Source organism: Rissa tridactyla, chromosome W (assembly GCF_028500815.1).
Source record: "Rissa tridactyla isolate bRisTri1 chromosome W, bRisTri1.patW.cur.20221130, whole genome shotgun sequence".
NCBI classification, from domain to species: Eukaryota; Metazoa; Chordata; class Aves; order Charadriiformes; family Laridae; genus Rissa; species Rissa tridactyla.
The window spans coordinates 9,754,041-9,776,444 of record NC_071496.1 but is presented as its reverse complement, the minus strand read 5'-3'; the positions used below and the strand labels follow the sequence as shown (position 1 = coordinate 9,776,444).

Sequence of the window (22,404 nt, the reverse complement as noted above, 5' to 3'; positions counted from 1 at the left end):
CTTCGTTTGTGAACAAGATCTTTAAAATAGATTCCATCTCGTCCCAAGTATAAATGTTAGGCCCGAGGAATTGATCAAAACGTTCTGCTACCCCTAATGGGTCCTCTAACAAGTGTCCCATTTCTTTCTTAAATTCCCTCACATCCCCGGAGCTGAGGGGTACAGATACAAATCCAACTCCGGGTTGTGGTCCCCCCATAGCAGTCTCCCTTAAGGGATACAATAAATTTTCCTCCCTCCTTTCTCTAGTTTGACTTCTAGTTGTTCTTCGATTAGAAGGAGGAGCCTCTTCCCCAGGTTCTGTGGGGGCTGTTGGAGGGAGATCTTGCTCAGGACCTTGCGGAGGGGGGACATAGGGTGGGGGAGACGCTGGAGGTTCGTCTACATCCCACCTTTTCTTTCTATCATTTTTCTTTTCTTTTAATGGAAACAAATTAGCGGCCTGAGCCGTGCCCAGGATCCATAAAAAGGCGTATTCACTCTCCTCCTTATTAAATGGTCGTTTGTTGTTAACATATATGTTTAATTGTTGGCATATCCAATCCTCTAAGGATCCATGAATTGGCCAATATAAATCTTTTCTTATCTGTTTTCTTCCCCATACCTCCATACAATAATAGACCAATTTCTCCTTGGACTTCCCTTTTCGAGAAGGGGAACTATCCCAATATCTAATCATTAGGCCTAACGGGCTATCTTGGGGTATATCGGGGAGCCCACCCCCACCCCGTATCTCCTGCATGGAACCAGAAGTCCTACTTTTCTTCTGTCCCATCTTCCGAAAGTGCCTTCTTTCACTCAAAATTCACTCACTTCCCTCCGTTCATGGCCCACGCCCTCGCAGACGATGGGAACCGCACTATTAGGAGGTCCACACTCACTTCGTCCGGTGGGCTACTAAGCCCAGTGGACGTCTCAGTCACTCGCACCCGGGTACCCAATCCCCGACCGAACGGAACCGCAATATACTTACTCACTCCCGAGTCTTCGTCCGGCTCTTCGTGCACAAAAATTACGGGGAACTGCAGTATCTCCTTTCTCTTTTCTTTTTGCTTTCCTATCTCAGTTCGGAAAATCCAGGTGAGCTAAGTCGGAATCTCCTCCGGGACCATCCGAAGATGGGGCGCCCTCCCAGAGTTGAATTCCGAGTCGGCTGTCTGGATCCGAGTCACGGCACCAAATTTGTTATAGTTGAATTTAAAATAAATCGAGTCCAAAATAGATTCAATAAATATTTATTGAGGTAGGAAGGCAAAAGCAGCGCTGGGCGGCCGGGGAGTCGCAGCTCCACCAAAGGCTCGCAAATTCAAGCAAGCTGAGCAGCTCTTTTTATCTTCACAGAGGTCGGGTTTCGACATCTTCGGTACGCCCCTCCGTAGCTTCTTGCTTGAGGTAGTTTAGATAAAATGTTGGTCACAGAATCAGCTCAAAACAATACATTCTGATAACATTGTGGTTAAGCTTTTTGTCAAACAGGAGTTCCCATGTTGGTGTATCAAGATAACATTGTGGACATGTCTCTTCTGGTAAAACAGGGAGTTCTCAAGACTGCCACAATGGGTTCGTTCCTCTTGCTTAACTTGTTCGATCAGCAAATCACCTTTAGTTACTTATTACACCTTTGCTGTTCTGTTAAACTGCCTTTGTCTCAACCCACGAGTTTTATCTTTTTCTTCCGATTCTTCCCCATGGGGGGGGGTGGTGGAGTTTGAGAGATCGGCCACGTGGTTCTTTGTTGCCGTCTGAGGCTAAACCACAACCACGACAGTCCTTTTTGGCGCCCAACGTGGGGCTCGAAGGGTTGAGATAACGACAGAATCCAACTAGAGCTTGGAAAAACGAATTTGTTGTGTGCATTTATTATATTAGGTAAATAGTCGCTGGTCACCGTGTTGCTTGGTTTGTTCTCGTGCCTGTGTTATGTAAATTCCTATATGGTTTATGTACTTCCCGTGATGCTGTTTATCACCTCTGGGAGAGGGATCAGGATTATAATTTTGCTGTCCTGTGTAATATCAATTTATGATATGATAACATCACTGTTCAGATGGAGGTGTTTATGTGGTATTGCTGTCCTGCCTGTACCTTGGGCACTGTCTCTCGGAATTTATTAATAATCACACCCAGTCTGTGGGGGAAACGGGGGACACTTTCCCCAGCTCTTTTGCCTCCCATTTCTCCTTCGGGTCAGGTATGACAGCTTTTGAGAATTTTGAATATCCTTGGGATGCTCAAACCAGCCTGGTCCTATTGTTATGTCTGTTACCTGAAATAAAAGCCCTCGAAACCAAAAGTAGTTTAGAGAGGAGATATTGCTTTATTCGACGTCGGGTGCTAGGGGAAAACCCCACAAATCTAGCACACCTTACCGGGGATATTCACCCATTATTTATACACAAAAGATTCTCATAATTCCGCCTACCTAATACATAACTCCACCTAGGCTTACATATTCATTAGGATGACCAAATAGCCATTTTGCACACACGTATCAAATTTTGCTGCATCGGCAAAACACTTCTGTGCAAGCGTGAGTGTCTCGGTGGTTGTTTGGGTAAGGAGACCCTTCCTCACATTATCCTTTTAAGGTATTGAGTCATCTTGGGACAGTAAAAGTTTGATGTAAGTTTGCCAACTTCTTGAAGATAATAAGGATGTTCTTTGAAGTAGCCATAACTCTGTCCTAATTGGTATAGGAGTACATACTTGACTATAGAAGAACCTTGAAGTGATTAACTACTTCTTGCTATCCCATCCTTGGTGATGAGCTACTTCTGTCTGTCTCCTCATTATCACTATCTGTAACATCAGCTCAGTGACTAACTATTTTTACACAATAAGAAAGTCAGTAATTAGCTATTTTCTCACACAGTAAGAAGGTTAGTAAGAAACAATTATTTTAGAAAAAAAGCAGAGGCCTGTCTTTGGTAACATGTCTCCTGAATGTGTTCCAGGTCTTGTTTAGGGTTAAACAACTATTTAAGACTACCACCCAGAGATCTTCCTCGAGGCTGGATAGTCATGGGTGGCATGGCATGTGGGAGAACATGGGCAGGTACCTAGAGAGCTTCTCACCTCCAATGGTCTGGGACTTCACCCCTGAACAATTACAGGACCCTGATAAAGTGGTAGAATATTTGAAGGGAAAATGCTGTGGCTATTCCAGAGAGGTACAACTCACCGCACTGTGCTGGGCCCTGGCCAGTATCTACCAGGCACTGCTTGATATTATGCAGCACCCTCAGGGGAAAGAGATGGAAACCAGACCAGCAGCCACTGTGGCTACTGCAACCCCTGCGGCAGCCACTGCAGCTACTTCAACCCCTGTGGCAGACACTGCAGTTGAACCAGGGAACCAACCCGTGCCAGTATCAGTTGCCCCTATACAGAAGAAGTACACAAAGAAATCAGTTCACTTAGTAAGGGATGATGATGAACCAGGGTCATCACGAGAGCAGGAGGAAGAGGCAGAACCAGAGAGAATCCCTGAGCGAGCTGCGGGATATGTGAAAATATTTCAGCCAAATTTCAGGTGAGCACATTGTCACCTGGCTGCTCTGATGCTGGGATAACAGGGCCAGTAGCCTGGAATTAGAGGGTAGGGAAGCCAGGCAGCTGGGATCCCTGTCTAGGGAAGGCGGCATTGACAAGGCAATTGGGAAGAAGACCCAAGCCCTCAGCCTCTGGAAACAACTCCTGTTAGGCGTGAGGGAGAGGTACCCCTTCAGTGAAGATGTTGTATGTCAACCAAGCAAGTGGACTACCATGGAAAGAGGTATCCAGGACCTGAGAGAATTATCCATGCGGGAGATGATTTATTATGACTTGGACAATGCAGACTTACCCACAGACCCTGATGAGGTGCAGTGCACAAGGCCCATGTGGCGGAAGTTTGTACGGAGCGCACCACCGTCATATGCCAACTCCCTGGCAGTAATGGAATGGAAAGGTGATGGGACCAACGGTGGATGAGGTGGCTGGCCGGCTCCAGTGATATGAAGAAAGTCTCTCTTCCCCCCTTGTCTCAGCTGTGGAGAAACTGTCCCGGAAGGTCCAGCAACTTGAAGAGAATATGTCCTACTCCCCACCTGTACAGGCCAGCATCTCAGCTATTAGAAGCAGGCATTTCCCCACTCAAGAGAGAGAGAGTACAGAGGGTACACACCACGAGGCACCCTGTGGTTCTACCTGCGTGACCACGGGGAGGACATGAGGAAGTGGGATGGACAACGTACTTGGATCCTGCGGACACGGGTACAGGAGTTGCAAGGAAGGACAACCACAAAAGGGGATCCCTCCAGGAAAAGTGCCGCCCCAGTTTCCAGCGGGCAGTTCCCCAGACAGAGCAGAAGGCCTGATCTTGCTTCTGATCCTCCTGAAGGAACTTCCAAGTCATTTCTGCAAGAAGTGAGTAACGGATACTATGACCGGTATTAGAGGGGCCCTGCCTCCGGACAGGTGGAGGAAAGGGACAACCGGGTTTATTGGACGGTGTGGATTCGATGGCCTGGCACATCAGACCCACAGGAGTATAAGGCTCTAGTGGACACGGGTGCACAGTGTACTTTAATACCATCAAGCTATAGAGGGGCAGAACCCATCTGTATTGCTGGGGTGACAGGGGGATCCCAAGAGTTGACTGTACTGGAGGCAGAAGTGAGCCTAACTGGGAATGAGTGGCAAAAGCATCCCATTGTGACTGGCCCAGAGGCTTCATGCATCCTTTGTATAGATTACCTCAGGAGAGGGTATTTTAAGGACCCAAAAGGGTACTGGTGGGCCTTTGGCATAGCTGCCTTGGAGACGGAGGAAGTTAAACAGTTGTCTACCTTGCCTGGTCTCTCGGAGGATTCTTCTGTTGTGGGATTGTTGAGGGTCGAAGAACAACAGGTGCCAATTGCTACCACAACGGTGCATCGGTGGCAATATTGCACTAATCAAGACTCTCTGATTCCCATCCAGAACCTGATTTGTCAGCTGGAGACCCAAGGAGTGATCAGCAAGACACACTCACCCTTTAACAGCCTTATATGGCCGGTGCGAAAATCTAATGGAGAGTGGAGGCTAACTGTAGACTATTGTGGCCTGAATGAAGTCACACCACTGCTGAGCGCTGCTGTGCCGGACATGCTAGAACTGCAGTATGAACTGGAATCCAAGGCAGCCAAGTGGTATGCCACGATTGATATAGCGAATGCATTCTTCTCAATCCCTTTGGCAGCAGAGTGCAGGCCACAGTTTGCTTTCACTTGGAGGGGTGTCCAGTACACCTGGAATCGACTGCCCCAGGGGTGGAAACACAGCCCTACTATTTGCCATGGACTGATCCAGACTGCACTGGAGAAGGGTGGAGCTCCAGAACATCTGCAATACATTGATGACATCATTGTGTGGGGTAATACAGCAGAAGTTTTCAAGAAAGGTAAGAAAATAATCAAGATTCTTCTGAAAGCAGGTTTTGCTGCAAAAAGAGGTAAGGTCAAGGGACCTGCAGGAGACATCCAGTTCTTGGGAATTAAGTGGCAAGATGGGCGTCGCCAGATCCCACTGGATGTGATTAACAAAATAACAGCTATGTCCCCACCTACTAACAAAAAGGAAACACAAGCCTTTTTAGGTGTTGTGGGTTTCTGGAGACTGCATATTCCAGGTTATAGTCAGATTGTGAGCCCTCTCAATGAAGTGACTCAAAAGAAAAATGAGTTTATGTGGGGTCCTGAGCAATGACAGGCCTTTTAGAAAATCAAACAAGAGATTGTGCATGCAGTAGCCCTTGGACCAGTCTGAACAGGATGGGACATTAAAAATGTGCTCTACACTGCAGCCAGAGACAATGGCCCTACCTGGAGCCTGTGGCAGAAAGCACCAGGGGAGACTCAAGGTTGACCCCTAGGATTCTGGAGTCGAGGCTATAAAGGCTCTGAGGCCAGCTATACTCCAACTGAGAAAGAAATCTTGGCAGCATATGAAGGAGTTAGAGCTCCTTCAGAGATAATTGGTACTGAAGCACAGCTCCTCCTGGCGCCCCGATTACCAGTCCTGGGCTGGATGTTCAAGGGTGAAGTTCCTTCTACTCATCGTGCCACTGATGCTACCTGGACTAAGTGGGTTGCCTTAATCACTCAGCGAGCTCGAATAGGAAACCCAAATCATCCAGGAATTGTAGAAGTGATCACAAACTGGCCCGAAGGTCTGCTGGGAAGGTAAATATTCCCATGCGACAATCAAAACCACACGTGACAAATTTCCCTGGGGAATGCACTTACCCAAAATATGGGAAGAACCCCAAACAGGTGACTGGCATTACATGCAGACTACTGACTGGTGCATTGATTGGGATGGGACCACTGGACCATCAAAGACCCTTGTTGATGTATATACTGATTTTAAGGTTTCTCGTTCCATTAAACCAAAACGCTATAATTGGAATTGTACCAAAGTTTACAATTGCACTAGCAATGAGAGTGAAATTCAGAAATTGGGCCCGATAGCTCGAGCTCTTCGCCTGGGTTGTATTTGCCGTAAATATACCACTCGTATCAATGACACCTGGTCACGTTTTACAGTTAAGGATACCCATATAAATTGCAAAAAGCTAACATTGCCTTCTATGGGACGTACTGTTTGGGTTAGTAGTGATGGAACATGGACTACCGATTTGCCAGTGGAAGGCCTGTGACGCCAACATGCACTGGGATTGCTGACACTCTGTCGTCTCTGGCGAAAACAACCCCTTGTGCCACCTCTATGGGGTCGGATCAAACGGGAAGCAGGAGACCCTCGGCAGCATCCGACCACAGGAAGTGTAGTTGGATGGACTTTGGAATCCATCTTTACACCCCAGATAATGGCTTTCCAGAATCGCATGATGCTGTATAACCTTATGGGACAAATTGAAGCATTGGCTAATGCGACTCGGGTTGGACTGGAAAAATTAAATGAACAGCTGCAGGCAACATCAAAAATGACATTGCAAAATAGACTGGCATTAGATCTTCTATTGCTGCACGAAAATGGAGTGTGTGGATATTTAGACTTAGTAAATGATACCTGTTGTGTTCACATACCAAATGTGACTAAAGATCTTGACGAACAACTAGATCACATAAAGCTTGTGGCAAAGGCCAGCCGCGAATTGAGGAAAGGGATGGAAACAACATGGTTGAATAAGCTATTACAAGGATTAGGATTTTCACTATCAGGATGGCTTGCTTCTTTATTGCAATCTGTGATTATTGTAGTCATTGTACTCATTGTTTTTTGTATGATATTGGCTTGTGTTAAATCTATGTTGACCCAGATGTTAATTCATCAGGTGCGGATGATCTCTGATGGGACAGAATTGAAGGTGAATCCTGAAGTGGAGGAAGAGAAGAAGTCTAATGTAAGGGATACCCCCAAAATTGATTTTATGAGAGTGTGATTTGGATTTCGATTCGAGTGACTATAGTCACGGGGTGGATAATGTGGAATTTGGATAATGAGGTGAAGTCTCTGTGCTCAAAGAGCAATTAAGACTGGCTTTGCTATCTCTTGTGCAACCCAGGGGAGTGAAGGCTTGTCTGGCTATCACAGGATACATAAATGACCGGGTAGTCTTGGGGAGCCAGGACAGCCCTGCTTTTTGTCAGCAGAGACAGTAAAATCAAGATAACAGAGACTTTGTGTAGCTCTTTGTTTCCTTGAGAGGCTGCCATGTCTGGTAATTGACCTTTGCCTCATTACCTGTGAAATGCATATTAAAGTTGACACCCCTGTATACGCTAATGAAGATTTTAGAGATCATGCTAAACATATATGACTATAGCACTCGTCTCTCCACCCGAATCATACTACACGTCACCTAGGGGAGGGAAACCTCGTAATTTGGGGGATAAAAGGATGGAGAAAATGACTGTTAAATTGGGAGAGAAGAAACTTGATACCTGACGGACCAGTCCATGGGCTGTGTTCTCTTCCTCCACCCCAGGCAGGGACGCCTTTCTGGGTAAGCGCTGCGCCTTTCACCCTCTGGTGAATGTTACCCCGGGTTGTTGTACTAACGTTATTTTTGCTAGCAATATTAACCTTAAGTAATTAGCGCTATTGTAGTCAGTGAATTTATCAACGGCAATCTTGAATCTGCGACTGTCGCTCTCAATAAAGAAACTAATTTCGATTATTTGTGAATCTGACTCAGTGGAAGTCCTTTGGTGGGACTCTGATAGTAAATCAGTGAAAGTCCTGGGACTCTGGCAGACAAATATTGAAACTACAGTCCTTTTAACGCGACAACACCTGTTGGGCTGGATACAGTAGTCCATCCGTTTCAGTCAGGAGATTGGGTCTATCTGAAAAACTGGAGTGATGAACCCTTGAAAGAAAAATGGAAAGGACCTTTTCAAGTTCTTTTAATGACTTATACAGCTGTGAAATTAGACAGAGTGAAACCTTGGATTCATTATACCAGAGTTAAGAAAGGTTTGGCACCTGATAACTGGGAAATAGTTTCCCAGGGACACGATCTGTTAAAGCTGAGAGTGAGACAGAAGAGTGTATGAATAATACACAGGAAATATCTGAATTCTACAAAGGGCCTGCACCCATATTGCTCTATATTGGACTGGGACTTTTTATTTTCATTAGTATCTTAGTGTTTTGTAGGTTTCTGTATGAACATGAATTATTTAACCCTAAAATGGTTACTGGGCTTTGGCATAGATTGGATGATAAGACTATCTCTGACCCATCAGGATCCATGGGACCGGAATGTTCATTACAAAATGATACAGCAAATGTGAAAATGGATTTCAAGAAGTACGGAATTGGCTGATTTCCTGGTTCCCAGAGCTGTCCTTATGGGTCAAGAAGGTCTTAGTGATTGTTGTCCTAGGGATTTTAGTTTTTGTGTGTCTTTATGTGCTTCTACAATGTGTAATCAAAGTATGTGTCTCACTAGCAAATAAGAGTGTGTATTATTATCGTGGGACTTAATTAAATATTTTAAATAAGTCACAAAGGGGGGGAATTGTTACCAAGGACAGGCCTCTGCTTTGTTTATAACCACATGCTAACTAAGATGTTGTTTGTTTCCTACTAACCTTCTTACTGTGTGAGAAAATAGTTAATCACTGAGCTGGTGTTACAAATAGTGGTAATGAGGAGACAGCTAGAAGTAGTTAATCACTAAGGATGGGATAACAAGAAGTAGTTAATCACTTCAAGGTTCTCTCATATGTCAAAATATGTACTTCTATACCAATTAGAATAGAGCTGTGGCTACTTCAAGGAGCATCCTTATCATCCTCAAGAAGTTGGCAAACTTACAGTAAATGTTTACTGTCCCAAGATGACTCAATACCTTAAAAGGATAATGTGAGGAAGGGTATCCCTACCCGAATGACCACCGAGGAACTCACACCTGTGCATAAGTGTCTTGCCGATGCAGCAAAATTTAATACGCATGTGCAAAAAGGATATTCGGTCATCCTAATGAATATGTAAGCCTAGGTGGAGTTATGTATTAGGTAGGCGGAATTATGAGAATCTTTTGTGTATAAATAATGGGTGAATATCCCTGGTAAGGTGTGCTAGATTTGTGGGGTTTTCCCCTAGCACCCGACATCGAATAAAGCAATATCTCCTCTCTAAACTACTTTTGGTTTCGAGGGCTTTTATTTCAGGTAACAACATCGATGTAGAGAAAAGTGTTGCACACTATAAAATATCTCCACATTTTGATTTTGAGCATCCTGTCAAATGCTCTATGATGGATGCTTTTGCTCATTATTAGTAACAAAATGGTGAATGTTACACTGCTTTAACAAATTGTTTAAAGGCGGATTTAAAAATTCTTTTTTCCAGTCAGTCTGTAATTTGTGAGGCATGCACTCCATGTTAAAAACAGTTTTAAAGGCCGCAGGTTTAACCCTGGCAGGCAGTTAAGCACCACACAGCCACTCACTCACCCTTCCCCAGTAGGATGGGGAAGATAATCAGAAGGGTAAAAGTGAGAAAACTTGTGAGTTGAGATAAAAACAGTTTAATAAGTAAAAAACTAAACAAATGAAAAGAAACAAATTAAAACAAAATGAAGAAAGCCCGGCAAGTGACCAAGAAACATCAACCCTGGCAAACCTCCCCCCAGTTTTATTGCTGAGCATGATGTCGTATGGTATGGGATATCCCTTTGGTCAGCTGGGGTCAGCTGTCCTGGTTGCATCCCCTCCCAGCTTCTTGTGCACCCCCAGCCTACTCACTGGTGGGGCAGTGTGGGAAGCATAAACAGCCTTGACACCATATAAGCACTGTTCAGCAATAGCTAAAACATCAGTGTGTTATCAACACTGTTTTCATCAAAAATTCAAATCATAGCATCATACAAGCTACTATGAAGAAAATTAACTCTATCCCAGCCCAAAGCAGTACAATCTCTACCCCTTATTCCACACTACGTAATACATCCTCATTAGCCACCTCCCCCCTTCCCGTCCTTTGATATATACACAGATATCATTCCCTTAGTTTATGGGTCACCCCATGTCCACAATGTCCACAAAATGTCCTTTGAGTTCATTTAGTCTATGACTTTGGGCTCCATCTGTTGCAATGCTTGTTCAGGACAGGAGAGATGGTGTGTTGTGTTGGATTATTGCACATCGAAGCTAGCTCAGGTTGCGTCATCGCTGCACTTGCCCAGTTCCTTATGAGATTCATTCTTCATTGGTTCAGGTGACTCCTGCTGTAATACTGTTGACATATAGCAGACACAGCAGTGGCAACATACAGCATCATATAACACTGGCATCATACAGCAATGGTATCCTACAAATGAAGTCATGTATTATTTTCACCCAAGGTTAAATCTCCTTGAGGTACACATTGGACCTCCCCATCCTTCTGCATTACTCACCAAGTAAACCCATGTCCTTGAGCAAAAGCAGTCCCATGAATGGGTTTGCCTTTTCTCGAGGAAGGAGTAAATCAGACTGTCTTTCCCAGACAGTTCGTTATGTGTGCTACAGGGACTTGATGACACCAAGCTGGGTGGTGCAGTTGATTCACTAGAGGGAAGGGATCCCATCCAGAGGGACCTTGACAGGCTGGAGAAGTGGGCCAATGTGACCCTCATGAAGTTCCACAAGGCCAAGTGCAAGGTCCTGCACGTGGGTCGGGGCAGTCCCCAACATCAGTACAGACTGGGTGACTCTGCTCTGGTGAGACCCCTACCTGGAGTACTGCGTCCAGCTCTGGAGTCCTCAGCACAAGAAGGACATGGACCTGTTGGAATGGGTACAGAGGAGGGCCACAAAGATGATCAGAGGGCTGGAGCACCTCTCCTATGAGGACAGGCTGAGAGAGTTGGGGTTGTTCAGCCTGGAGAAGAGAAGGCTCCAGGGAGACCTTATAGCAGCCTTCCAGTACCTAAAGGGGGCCTACAGGAAGGATGGGGAGGGACTCTTTATGAGGGAGTGTAGTGATAGGATGAGGGGTAAGAGTTTTAAACTGAAAGAGGGTAGATTTAGATTCGATATTAGGAAGGAATTCTTTACAATGAGGGTGGTGAGGCACTGGAACAGGTTGCCCAGGGAAGTTGTCAATGCCCCATCCCTGGAAGTCTTCAAGGCCAGGCTGGATGAGGCTTTGAGCAGCCTGGTCTAGTGGGAGGTGTCCCTGCCCATGGCAGGGTGATTAGAACTAGATGATCTTTAAGGTGCCTTCCAACCCAAACCATTCTGTGATTCTGTGATCAGTGGATTGAGAGCAGTCCTGAAGAGAAGGACTTGATGATATCGGTGGATGAAAAATTGGGCATGAGCTGTCAGTGTGCGCTTGTAACCCAGAAAGCCAATCGTATCCTGGACCGTGTAAAAAGAAGCGTGGCCAGCAAGTCAAGGGAGGTGATTCTATCCCTCTACTCTGCTCTTATGAGACCTCACCTGGAGTATTGCATCCAGGTCTGGGGTCCCCAGTACAAGGAAGACATGGACCTGTTAGAGTGGGTCCAGAGGAAGGCTACAAAAATGGTCGGAGGGCTGGAACACCTCTCCTATGAGGAAAGGATGAGAGTTGGGGTTTTTCAGCCTGGAGAAGAGAAGGGAAGAGAAGGCTCTGGGGAGACCTTATTGCAGCCTTTCATTGTATAAAGGCGGCTTACAAGAAAGATGGAGAGAGACTTTTTACCATGACCTGTAGTGACAGGACAAGGGGCAACAGTTTTAAACTGAAAGAGGGTAGGTTTAGGTTGGAAATAAGGAAGAATTTTTTTTATGTAGAGGGTGGTGAGACTGGAAAAGAGGTTGCTCAGAGAAATTGTGGATGCCCCATCATTGGAAGTGTTCAAGGCCAGGTCGGATGGGGCTTTGAGCAACCTGATCTAGTGAAAGATGTGACTGCCCAAGGCAAGAGGGTTGGGTGAAGATGATCTTTAAAGGTCCCTTCCAACCCAAACCCTTCTATGATTCTATGATCCATGACTTTATCTCCTTTCACAGTACACAGGGGTTTTGATTGGGCAGGGCCAAGTTGACTGGCAGATTGTGTTAACTTGCCAAGTGGCTTCTGCTAAATTTGTATCCCAGTGCTTGAATATACCGGCACCCATTGCTCCCAGTATAGCTTTTACCAATCCATTTTATTGTTCAATTTTCACGGAGGCTGGTGCGTAATAGGGGATGTGATACACCCAGTCAATCCCATGCTCCTTGGCCCTTGGTCTATGAGGTTGTTTTGGGAATGACGTGGTTTAGCCCCAGCCAGCAACTAAGTAGCATGTGGCTACTTGCTTACTCCTCCCTCTCCCATGGTATGGGTAGGAAAATCGGAAGAAAGAGGTAAAACTCATGGGTTGAGATAAAGACAGTGTAATAGAACAGCAAAGGAAGAGAAAAATAATAATATTGATAAAAGAATATACAAAGTGAGTGATCCCAAGCAGCGATCCCTACCCCCAGTTATATACTGAGCATGACATCATATAGTATCGAATATCCCTTTGTCTAGTTTGTGTCAACTGTCCTGGCTGCGTCCCCCACCAGCTTCTTGTGAGAATTAACTCTATCCCAGCTGAAACCAGGACAGGGAATGAGTCCCCTTGTCTGACTCAATTCTTTCAGGGGTGCTGTGTTGCCATAAGACTTGCTTTTCAAGGCCCAGGATAGTGTTTCAGGTGGTAGCATGGGTCACAGGGTGGGTTTCCAACCATCTGGTAGTTGCTTCCTCCATTGTAAGCACATGGTGCTTGCCTTGGCAGGTTTGTAGCAGTGGTCCAATATTATCGATCTGCCAGGCCTCCCCATATTGATATCTCACCACCCTCTTTTCCAGGGAGGCTTTACTCCCTGATGTGTCGTGGGCCCATCGAGCTATAAACAGCTCACCCTTATGTTCCCAGTCCAGATCCACCTGAGCCACTTCAATTCTAGCAGCCTGGTCCACCTGCTCATTATTCCAATGTTCTTCAGTGGCATAACTCTTGGGTATGTGAGCATCTACATAACATACTTTTACAGACAGGTTCTCTACCCAGGAAGCAATATCTTGCCACAATTCAGCAGCCCAGATGGATTTCCCTCTGTGCTGCCAGTTGGTCCGCTTCCGTTGCTTTAGCCACCCCCACAGAGCATTTGCCACCATCCATAACTCAGTACAGTCTGTAAACTGACTTGATTCACTTTTTCCTTCAACAGTTTCTGCAACTTGTCATGTAGGACTCCACACAGCAGCTTTCTATCTCCAATGGTTTCCCACAACACGACAGGACCCATCAGTAAACAGGGCATATTGCTTCTCATTTTCTGGCAATTTATTATACAGTGAGACCTCCTGGGCACGAGTCACCTCCTTCAGCAATGCTCTGAAATCTCTGCCTGTTGGACAGTCCATAAACTCTTCCAGAATTACTGGGAGGTCAGGGTTTCCCATTAAAGCCTGTTGCAGGATCAACACTACCCACTTACTCCATGTAATGTCAGTTGCATGATGTATAGAGAGGACTCTCCCTTTGAACATCCAGCCCAGCACAGGCTGTGTGGAACTGTGGGGACTAAGAGGAACTGTGATTCTGTACCAACCCCTTCAAATGCTGCTAATATTTCTTTTTCAGTTGGAGTGTAACGGGCTTCAGATCTTCTATATCCCCGTCTCCAAAACCCTGGGGGTCAGCCTAGAGTCTCTCCAGGTGCTTGCTGCCAGAGGCTTTGGGTGGGGCCATGGTCCCTGGCTGCAGCGTAGAGCACATTTTTAACATCTCCTGTCTGGACTGGCCCAAGGGCTACTGCACAAACTATCTCCCGCTTAATTTGTTCAAAGTCTTGGTGCTTCTCAGTGCCCTATTCGAAACCATTCTTCTTCTGGGTCACTCGATAGAGGGCTTATGATCAGACTGTAACCTGAAATATGCATTCTCCAGAAACCCATAATGCCTAAGAAAGCTTGTGTTTCTTTTTTGTTAGTTGGTGGAGACATAGCTGTTATTTTATCGATCACAACCATTGGGATATGATGATGCCCATCTTGCCATTTTTATTCCTAAATACTGGATCTCCTGTGCAGGTCCTTTGACCTTACTTTGTTTTATGGCAAAACCAACTTTCAGAAGAATCTGGATTATTCTTTTCCCTTTCTCAAACACTTCCTCTACTGTGCTGCCCCACACGATGATGTCATCAATGCATTGCAGATGTTCAGGGGCTTCACCGTGTTCCAGTGCAGTCTGGATTAGTCCATGGCAAATGGTGGGGCTGTGCTTCAACCCCTGGGGCAGTCGATTCCAGGTGTACTGGACGCCCCTCCAAGTGAAAGCAAACTGTGGCTTGTACTCTGCTGCCAAAGGGATTGAGAAAAATGCATTAGTGACATCAATTGTAGCATACCACTTGGCTGCCTCTTGACTCCAGTTCATATTGGAGTTCTAGCATGTCTGGCACAGCACCACTCAGTGGTGGTATGACTTCATTCAGGCCATGATAGTCCACCGTTAACCTCCACCCTCCGTCAGGCTTTTGCATTGGCCATATGGGACTATTAAAGGGTGAACGAGTCTTTCTCATTACTCCTTGTCTCTTGAGTCAATGAATCAGATCGTGAATGGGAACCGGGAAGTCTCGGTTCATGCAATATTGCCAACCATCCCACCGGTACCCCTTTGCATCTACCAAAATCTGCAGGTACTCCTGTGGGTCTGATGTGCCTGGCCATCAAACCAATACAGTCCAGTAAAGTCTTTCCTTCACCTGCCTGGAGGCAGGGCCCCCCTAGTCCTGATCATAACACTCATTACCTGACTAGGGGGACCTGTGGTACAGGTAAGAGTGCCTGGGATACGGGCAGGGGTATCAGATGGACAGAGAGGCCTTGCCAGTACTCTGGGGATACACAAACATGTGTATGCTTGTGAATTTAGAAAGTGTCATGTGTGTGCCTTCACTAGTGATCTGTTTCTGCCAGCCAAAGAGGAAGGGGACTTGGTTGTCTCTGTTATGTGGTTTATGTGTGTCCTATATGTAGGTGCTGTTGAAGGCAGTGACTTTGGCAATCTTTGTAGCCAGACATGTCAGTGTCTGGGTGTGTGTGTCTGGGATACATGCTCAGCTGCACTAATGGTTGAACCTGCAAATAGAAAAGCAGCAGCCATGTCCCTCAGTCTGGGCAGAGACCCCAGGTCCCCAGGCTGGGCTCCAGCATTCAGACAGGAGGAATCCCCAGGCCCCGGAGCTCCTGGAGGTCGTGGATGCCTATAACATCCCTGAACAGTACTAACATTTACCATAGTACCATTAAAATCTTTATCTTCTTAGCTACAGTTGTAAGTTGTAAAATTGTTGGCATTCGACACAATTACAGTACTGTTTTGGAAAATGTTATTAAATTTCTTATATAATCTAGTAAGAGGCTTTACCTCTGGCAAATCTTCCATATACCATGCAGTTTTACCTGTAAGAGTTGAAGGTGGCTCAATTTAGTGCTTTAATTAACATTTAAAAGGTATTGTACACTGTTAGCCCATGTGAATTACTTTATTCATTAATTGGCTCTATTGAAAATAGCTAGCTGTGTCCTATCTACAGGCATAGGAAATGTTGTGCATGAGGTACATCATTTAATTAAAGTCTTGTTGGTCAGTTCCAGCATAACATAGTGATTTAACCCTCCTACTTCTGCAATAGGAACTAATGAATTTCAGCCTGGCTTGTGTGTCAACAGCCTATCTATCTACACACACAATATATATGTGCAAGAGCTATAGCCCCCTGCAGCAAAAAAAATACAATCTCAGGTTTCTGTACAGTTGTGCAAGCATGGGCTTAACTTGCTTTTTTATGTTCCTAGGGAAATAATCCTGCCTAAGTAGCACATATGTGCCCATCGTTATCAAGTACAATCCTACTCTGACACCATAACCAGCTTACTACCTGCAAAGGAGAAACACACACACACAAAAAACCCCAAACCAGGCCATCAGCCAATTTCTCTACATCCTATTAGAAACTGAGGGATGACTTGCACAGAAATCTGAGTAGTTGCTTACAGAACGACTCCTTTACAAACAGCTTCTAAAGTAGATTAAGCCCTCATGAGATCAGAAAGAAAACCTTTACTGAAGTTCAGGGACATCATGAAACAGAAAGCAGTAGAAATATGTCACTAGCTTCTTGTGACTAGTAACAATAGCATCCCACCAGCAACAAATTTGTGTTAAAGTCCATTGTTTCAAGTTACTCTGTGGAATGAGTCTGTCATGTAGTAGCTTTTCTTCTGGAAAAAGCAGCACTTTGGCCACCTCTAGAAGATGAGCAGTAGGTACCAAATGCAACTAACTGCTGATCAGAGCATTAGTGAGAGAAACAATGAATTTGGGAAGGCATTGGTGGGGGCACTTAGTCTAACAGCTCATCCATTTGTCCCTGTAAGTAGAAATGACAGGTCAAAGGCTCTAACATAGCCTGTAGTCAATCAGATCAGCAGTCTTGTATGGTGCTTAACTCCATAAGCTGGTGCCAAAACTTTGTGCTGAGGCAGGACAGATGGAATACTACTGTTAGCAGCTTCCAGCATTAAGCTCACAGATTAAAGAATCAGAACCTTTATGGCATTTGGCAGGCTAGTGACAAGCAATTTTCTCTACCCAGCTTCCAGTGAAACCAGGTGTTGAATCAATTGTGTCAAAGGGTCTGTCTGATCTGGACAGACCCTAAGAGGAGGGTCTGCCTGGCATATTGGATCCTCTGTTCCCCTCAGAAAAGTCACCCACAACTATAACCTGTCTCTTCTTCCTCGTGGAGGTGGCTGTTAAATGGGAGATAGGCCTTTCCTGTCCTGGCAACTCCTCTGGTGTAGTCAGACCATCATCCACATCATCCATTGGCTGGCCTACCTCATCGATAGCCTCATACCTATTGTACAGAGGCACCGGGTTAGGGGAGGTGGGCAAGGAGGGGGTTCGCTTGCCGCCCCTAGCGCGGACTTGCCTCCATTCACAGCTCTCCTTTTGGCCACTGCCTTCAGTCTGGTGGGGGGAGGGTACTGGATCTCCTTTAACTTGGGTTTTTTTTGGTGGCTGTTCCAGTTTCTCTCTCAGGGAGGTCAGAGCATGATTCCACCAATCTATTTCTTTCTCACACTCCCTGATGCTCCTTAGCCTTTCTACTTCCTCTCTTAGCTCTGCCACCATGCTGAGTTCATCACCCACCTGGTCACACCTCACACAGCTGTCTTCCCTACTACCATCCATTAGCCATGAAAGGTTGTGGCACTCCCTGCAGCCTGAGACCTGTGTGTCTGCATGTTTCCACGGGAGCTCTGTTTGTGTGGCTACGTCTGCTCTGTCAAGTGCAGAAGATGTAGCTTCCTGCCCGGTAGAGACCATGGCTAAACTCCCTCTCGCCAGGTGAACTCCCCTCTTGAGCATTCCACGCCCTTCTTGTGCAAACTGCTGTGCCACGCCCTGGCTGACACGCCACGCCCTGTTTGCCCATCCTGTCCACTGTGCTCCTGGTCACTCGTGCTCCCTAGGGCTGCCTTTTAAGGGGGTAGAGATTCTAAAGGGGGGTAGAACTGGAGAATCTTAAAGAAGGGTAGAACTGGAGAATCTTAAAGAAGGGTAATAAGGAAAAGATAGAATAGCTTCTACGTGGAGAGTGATTTTTTTGAAGTAGATCCTTCCTTGTAGAAAAGAGGGGAGGAAGGAAGAGGGAGAATTTGTGTAGGAGCAACTGTTGCCTGTCTCTTAGTATCACTTGATACTACCAACAGGACAAGAGGCAGTGGGCACAAACTGAAGCACAGGAGATTCTGAACGTAAGGAAACATCTTTGGTGTAAGATGCTGTCAATGGTTGATAGCCATCAATAGATTTCATAAAAGGGAGGGAAAAAATAAAACTACACTTCAAGGTTAAAGTCCTTAGGTGTCCTGATAAGGGATGGAAGCTGAGTGTATTCTGGGGCAGTGTCGTGTGCTTGCCTTGCTCTTGTACTCTACCCTAGGCATCTGCTCTTGAAGTGAGGATATTTAAATTAGTTAAAGATCAGCTTTACCAGATTAGGGCAGCAGCCTGATCTTAGGGAAGTTGGTCTCCCCTAATGATGTAACTAAGTAGAAGGAAGACGAAGGTACAAAATCATATTAGATCCCTAGTGTTGCCCACAACATCTGAAAGCCAAAAATGATGTTGGAGAAGACTAAAACTGATTATAAAAGTGTTGCTGCGTCTTGTTTCTTTAGATGATTGTGCTAATATATGACAGTATTGTGCAAATTTTTGTCCAACTTGGACAATGTTAAAGAAGGGATTAATTGTCCCAGCAGAAGTTTGGAGGCTGAGACAAACCTTTTCCCAGAAGAGGGAAAGCATAGTAAAATGAAACTGAATGCGTGTGGTATGGTTTGGGGGGGTTAGCTTTTGAATAACTGTCCTTGAGTAGTAAATGGGTCTTATCAGAGGTATTATCCCTGAAGTAGTTGGCTTGGTTAATAGTTAATGTTCTCTATTTTACTGGTCAGGCTTCTTAGTATTAAGATTCCAAATTTATTGTCTTTACCAAATTTAATACCTGAGTTAGGCATGGTCCTTCTCACTCTTCTTATTCCCCCACCCCACCCCTGACTATTGTTGCTTGGTTCTACCACAGGCGAGGGGAAGACCTTCTTATGTGCATGGATATACAGCTGGCTGAAGCACTGTGTGGCTTTCAAAAACCTATCACAACACTGGATAATAGAACTATAATTGTTACTTCTCATCCTGGTAAGCGTTGGTTTGCTTTGTGCTAAAAATCTGTGCATCCAGCAAATGTAAGCTGAATAGCAAGCAGTTAGTATAGGGGAGCAGAAAGGATTGATCCTTAAAATACTACTTTCTCCTCCTTCCTCCCCCCTCCAAGTCTTTACAGCAGAGAGCTTTAAACAAATAAAAGTTTTACTTAGTGGGCAACAGTAGCTACCTGTTTCGTCATATGACACAGTAACAGACTTTACTTCATGGATGTGCTGATATCCTGAGGATACTCAAGGTCTCTGAAGATAAAATTTTCAGACTTGGAACTCATGGAATACTCGACATTCATAGGTATGTTCCCTTTGAGAAGCATACAAAATGGCAGTAGGTCCCTATTAGACTACTGGATATCGGTATAGTTGTTAAAACACAGCTTACAAGGCTGCACAAATGCATCCTGAAAGGAATTAAAACTAAAATTGCTTGTTTTGCCTGCCTGGATTTTTTTTTCCTTCTTTTTTTTTTTTTTAATTTACTTAAGGCCAGACCATCAAACATGGGGATATTAAATGTGTGCTGAATGAAGGCATGCAAATATATCGTAGGCCATATGAAAAAGGACGTCTAATCATAGAGTTCAAGGTAAGTGAATCAATTTCCATGGTACAGTTTAACACCAAACATGCAGAACTTCAACCGTAAGTAATAACTCAAGCAAGAAGAGACACTAATCATCAGGTGTCTTGTTTAGTGTGTTTCTTGCAGCGTGGTCAGATAAACTAATGCAATGCACAAGTCTATAGACAGAAAGTATCCAATTCTTTCTTGCAATGGTTTTGGCCGGGATAAAGTTAATTTTCTTCATAGTAGCCTGTATGGGGCTATGTTTTGGATTTGTGCTAAAAATAGTGTTGATAACACACTGATGTTTTAGTTGTTGCTGAGCAGTGCTTACACAGCATCAAGGCCTTTTCTGCTTCTCACACTGTCCTGCTAGCAAGTAGGCTGGGGGTGCCCAGGAACAGCTGACCCCAACTGATAAAAGGGATATACCATACTATATGATGTCATGCTCAGCAATAAAAGCTGGGGAAGAAGGAGGAAGGGGGGGATGTTCGGAGTGATGGTGTTTGTCTTCCTAAATAACCATTACGCGTGCTTTCCTGGAAATGGCTAAACACCTGCCTGCTGATAGGAAGTAGTGAATGAATTCCTTATTTTGCTTTGCTTACGCATGCAGCTTTTGCTTTACCTACTAAACTGTCTTTATCTCAACCCACAAGTTTTCTCATTTCTACTCTTCTCTCCCCCATCCCTCTGAGTGTGGGGGAGTGAGCAAGTGGCTGTGTGGTGCTTAGCTGCTGGCCGGGGTTAAACTGCAACATTTCTAAATAGCTCTTTACTGAAAATATACTGAGTACTGAAATAACCTGTTTGGATATCCTGTGAATTTTCATGTTTGATGTGTTTTTTGGCCTCCAACTGAAATATAACTGACCTTGTATTGGAGCAAGAAGATCAGTTAGTTAATTGTAATTGCTGAAGAGAGTTTCATTAATACTGATGGGAGAGGAATCAGGCTAATCTCTTAACTGCTGTGTCCCCCTACTCTGGCTTTAGTTGAGGATATCTTTTTTTAGCCCTTTCAATAGGGCAGTCTGGGGCAGAAAAAAGACTGAATTAGCCAAGACAGTGAAGTTGCCCAATATAGTAAAAATGCACTTTTGGCAGATGTGAAAGACTGGCAAGTGACCTAGCTATTTCCTTAGCAATGGGTTTTCAAGTCTTCTGTAATTATAAAGCTGATGCTGGCAGATAATTGACCTGTAGTAAGTGAGATAGATGCCAGTTAAAGCCAAATTCAGTAACTGCAGCTCTTTATTTCAGGTGAACTTCCCAGGTAGTGGCTTCCTCTCCTCAGATAAGTTGTATTTGCTGGAAAAACTGCTACCTGCAAGGCAGGAAGTAGAAGAAACTGAGGAAATTGAACAAGTGGATTTAATGGACTGTGATCCAGCTCAAGACAGAAGACATTGCTGTAATGGAGAAGCCTATGAAGATGATGAACACCACCTTGGAGGTGGTGTTCGATATCAGACTTCTTAAAAGGGCCAGTTAATAACCAGTGTGATGCCACTTTTATGTGCATCAGTAGACAAGTAAAGGACTACAGGTGATTCACCCTCACTTCCTGATACTTTTTTTTTGTTGTTGCTGTTAAATTCAACTATAGTTCATTCTGAAAGCATAAAGAAATTAAAGTGGCAACATGAAAACTGACTTTGCAATTTGTATAAAGCTCCAGGATGCAAGTGCAGATCAAGCTGATCACAAACACTGTCTGTCAGACAACCAGTCTGGAATAGTTTTCTTGACTAAATCTGCAATTCTTGTATCTGTGTTCAAGTGCCTGGTCTTAGACTAAGGTTCTGTAGCGTTCTTGACACTCTGTAGAGCTGCAGTTTACTGAAGGATGCACAAGTATTTCTAATTCATGTGAAGATATATCTACAGTTTTTGGATTTGCACTGCTGTTTGTCAAATCAGAACTTTCTCTATAATGCAAATGTGTAATATGTAAACCTGACACAAATTTGTTTAATTTTTTTCATGTCCATTAAACTTGTGTGATTTACCAGTTTATTTAAGAATTAATAGTTTCTTGGTCTGCCAGCTTTAGTCCTGATGTAGGGAGCTAGTTGTAAAACTTTTTGTTTCTAACCAGCTGCTACTTAAATACTGTTCTGTGCTATGCTGTGTACAGCCAATGTAGGTTGGTCATGACTAAAATACGGAATCTGTTGACCTACTGCCATATGAAGCTTGACTTCCACCTTCATTACTGAAATCACATAATCTATAGCAATGTGTTAAGTAAAGCAGTAGCAGATGTGGACATAGGAATAGGTGAGCCTGTAGAGGAGGAAAGCAGAGAGGTATTATTTTAACTTGGTTCTGTTTGAATGTTCTAATCATTGTAGATGAAAAATTTCAATCTAATTCTAACACTTTTTCAATGTTGCTTTTCTTAGACCAGTTTTCTGTTTAAGAAAACTGTTCTATACTGCTAATCCTTGTACAAATATGCTATTTTATAGACCATGCTGAGGAGACTGGTCCAATCTTAACCTCAAGCACAGTAGTTCAGTCCTGGTCTACTATCAGTCCTGGGAAGCGGTGTCTGCTTTCCTCCCCTTTGAGAATCCCTG

The 22,404-nt window shown here is 44.6% G+C and overlaps 1 protein-coding gene across 1 annotated transcript; it reads left to right on the top strand.

Annotated features, from left to right (window-relative positions):
* Positions 1 to 12,750: 12,750 nt before the first annotated feature.
* LOC128901886 (dnaJ homolog subfamily A member 1-like) lies at positions 12,751 to 21,301 on the top strand. The gene is made up of 5 exons (XM_054184039.1): positions 12,751 to 12,784; positions 13,373 to 13,457; positions 19,110 to 19,225; positions 19,737 to 19,837; positions 21,083 to 21,301. Exons 1-5 carry the CDS (start codon positions 12,751 to 12,753, stop codon positions 21,299 to 21,301), a joined length of 555 nt encoding a protein of 184 aa, XP_054040014.1.
* The last annotated feature ends 1,103 nt before the right edge of the window (positions 21,302 to 22,404 follow it).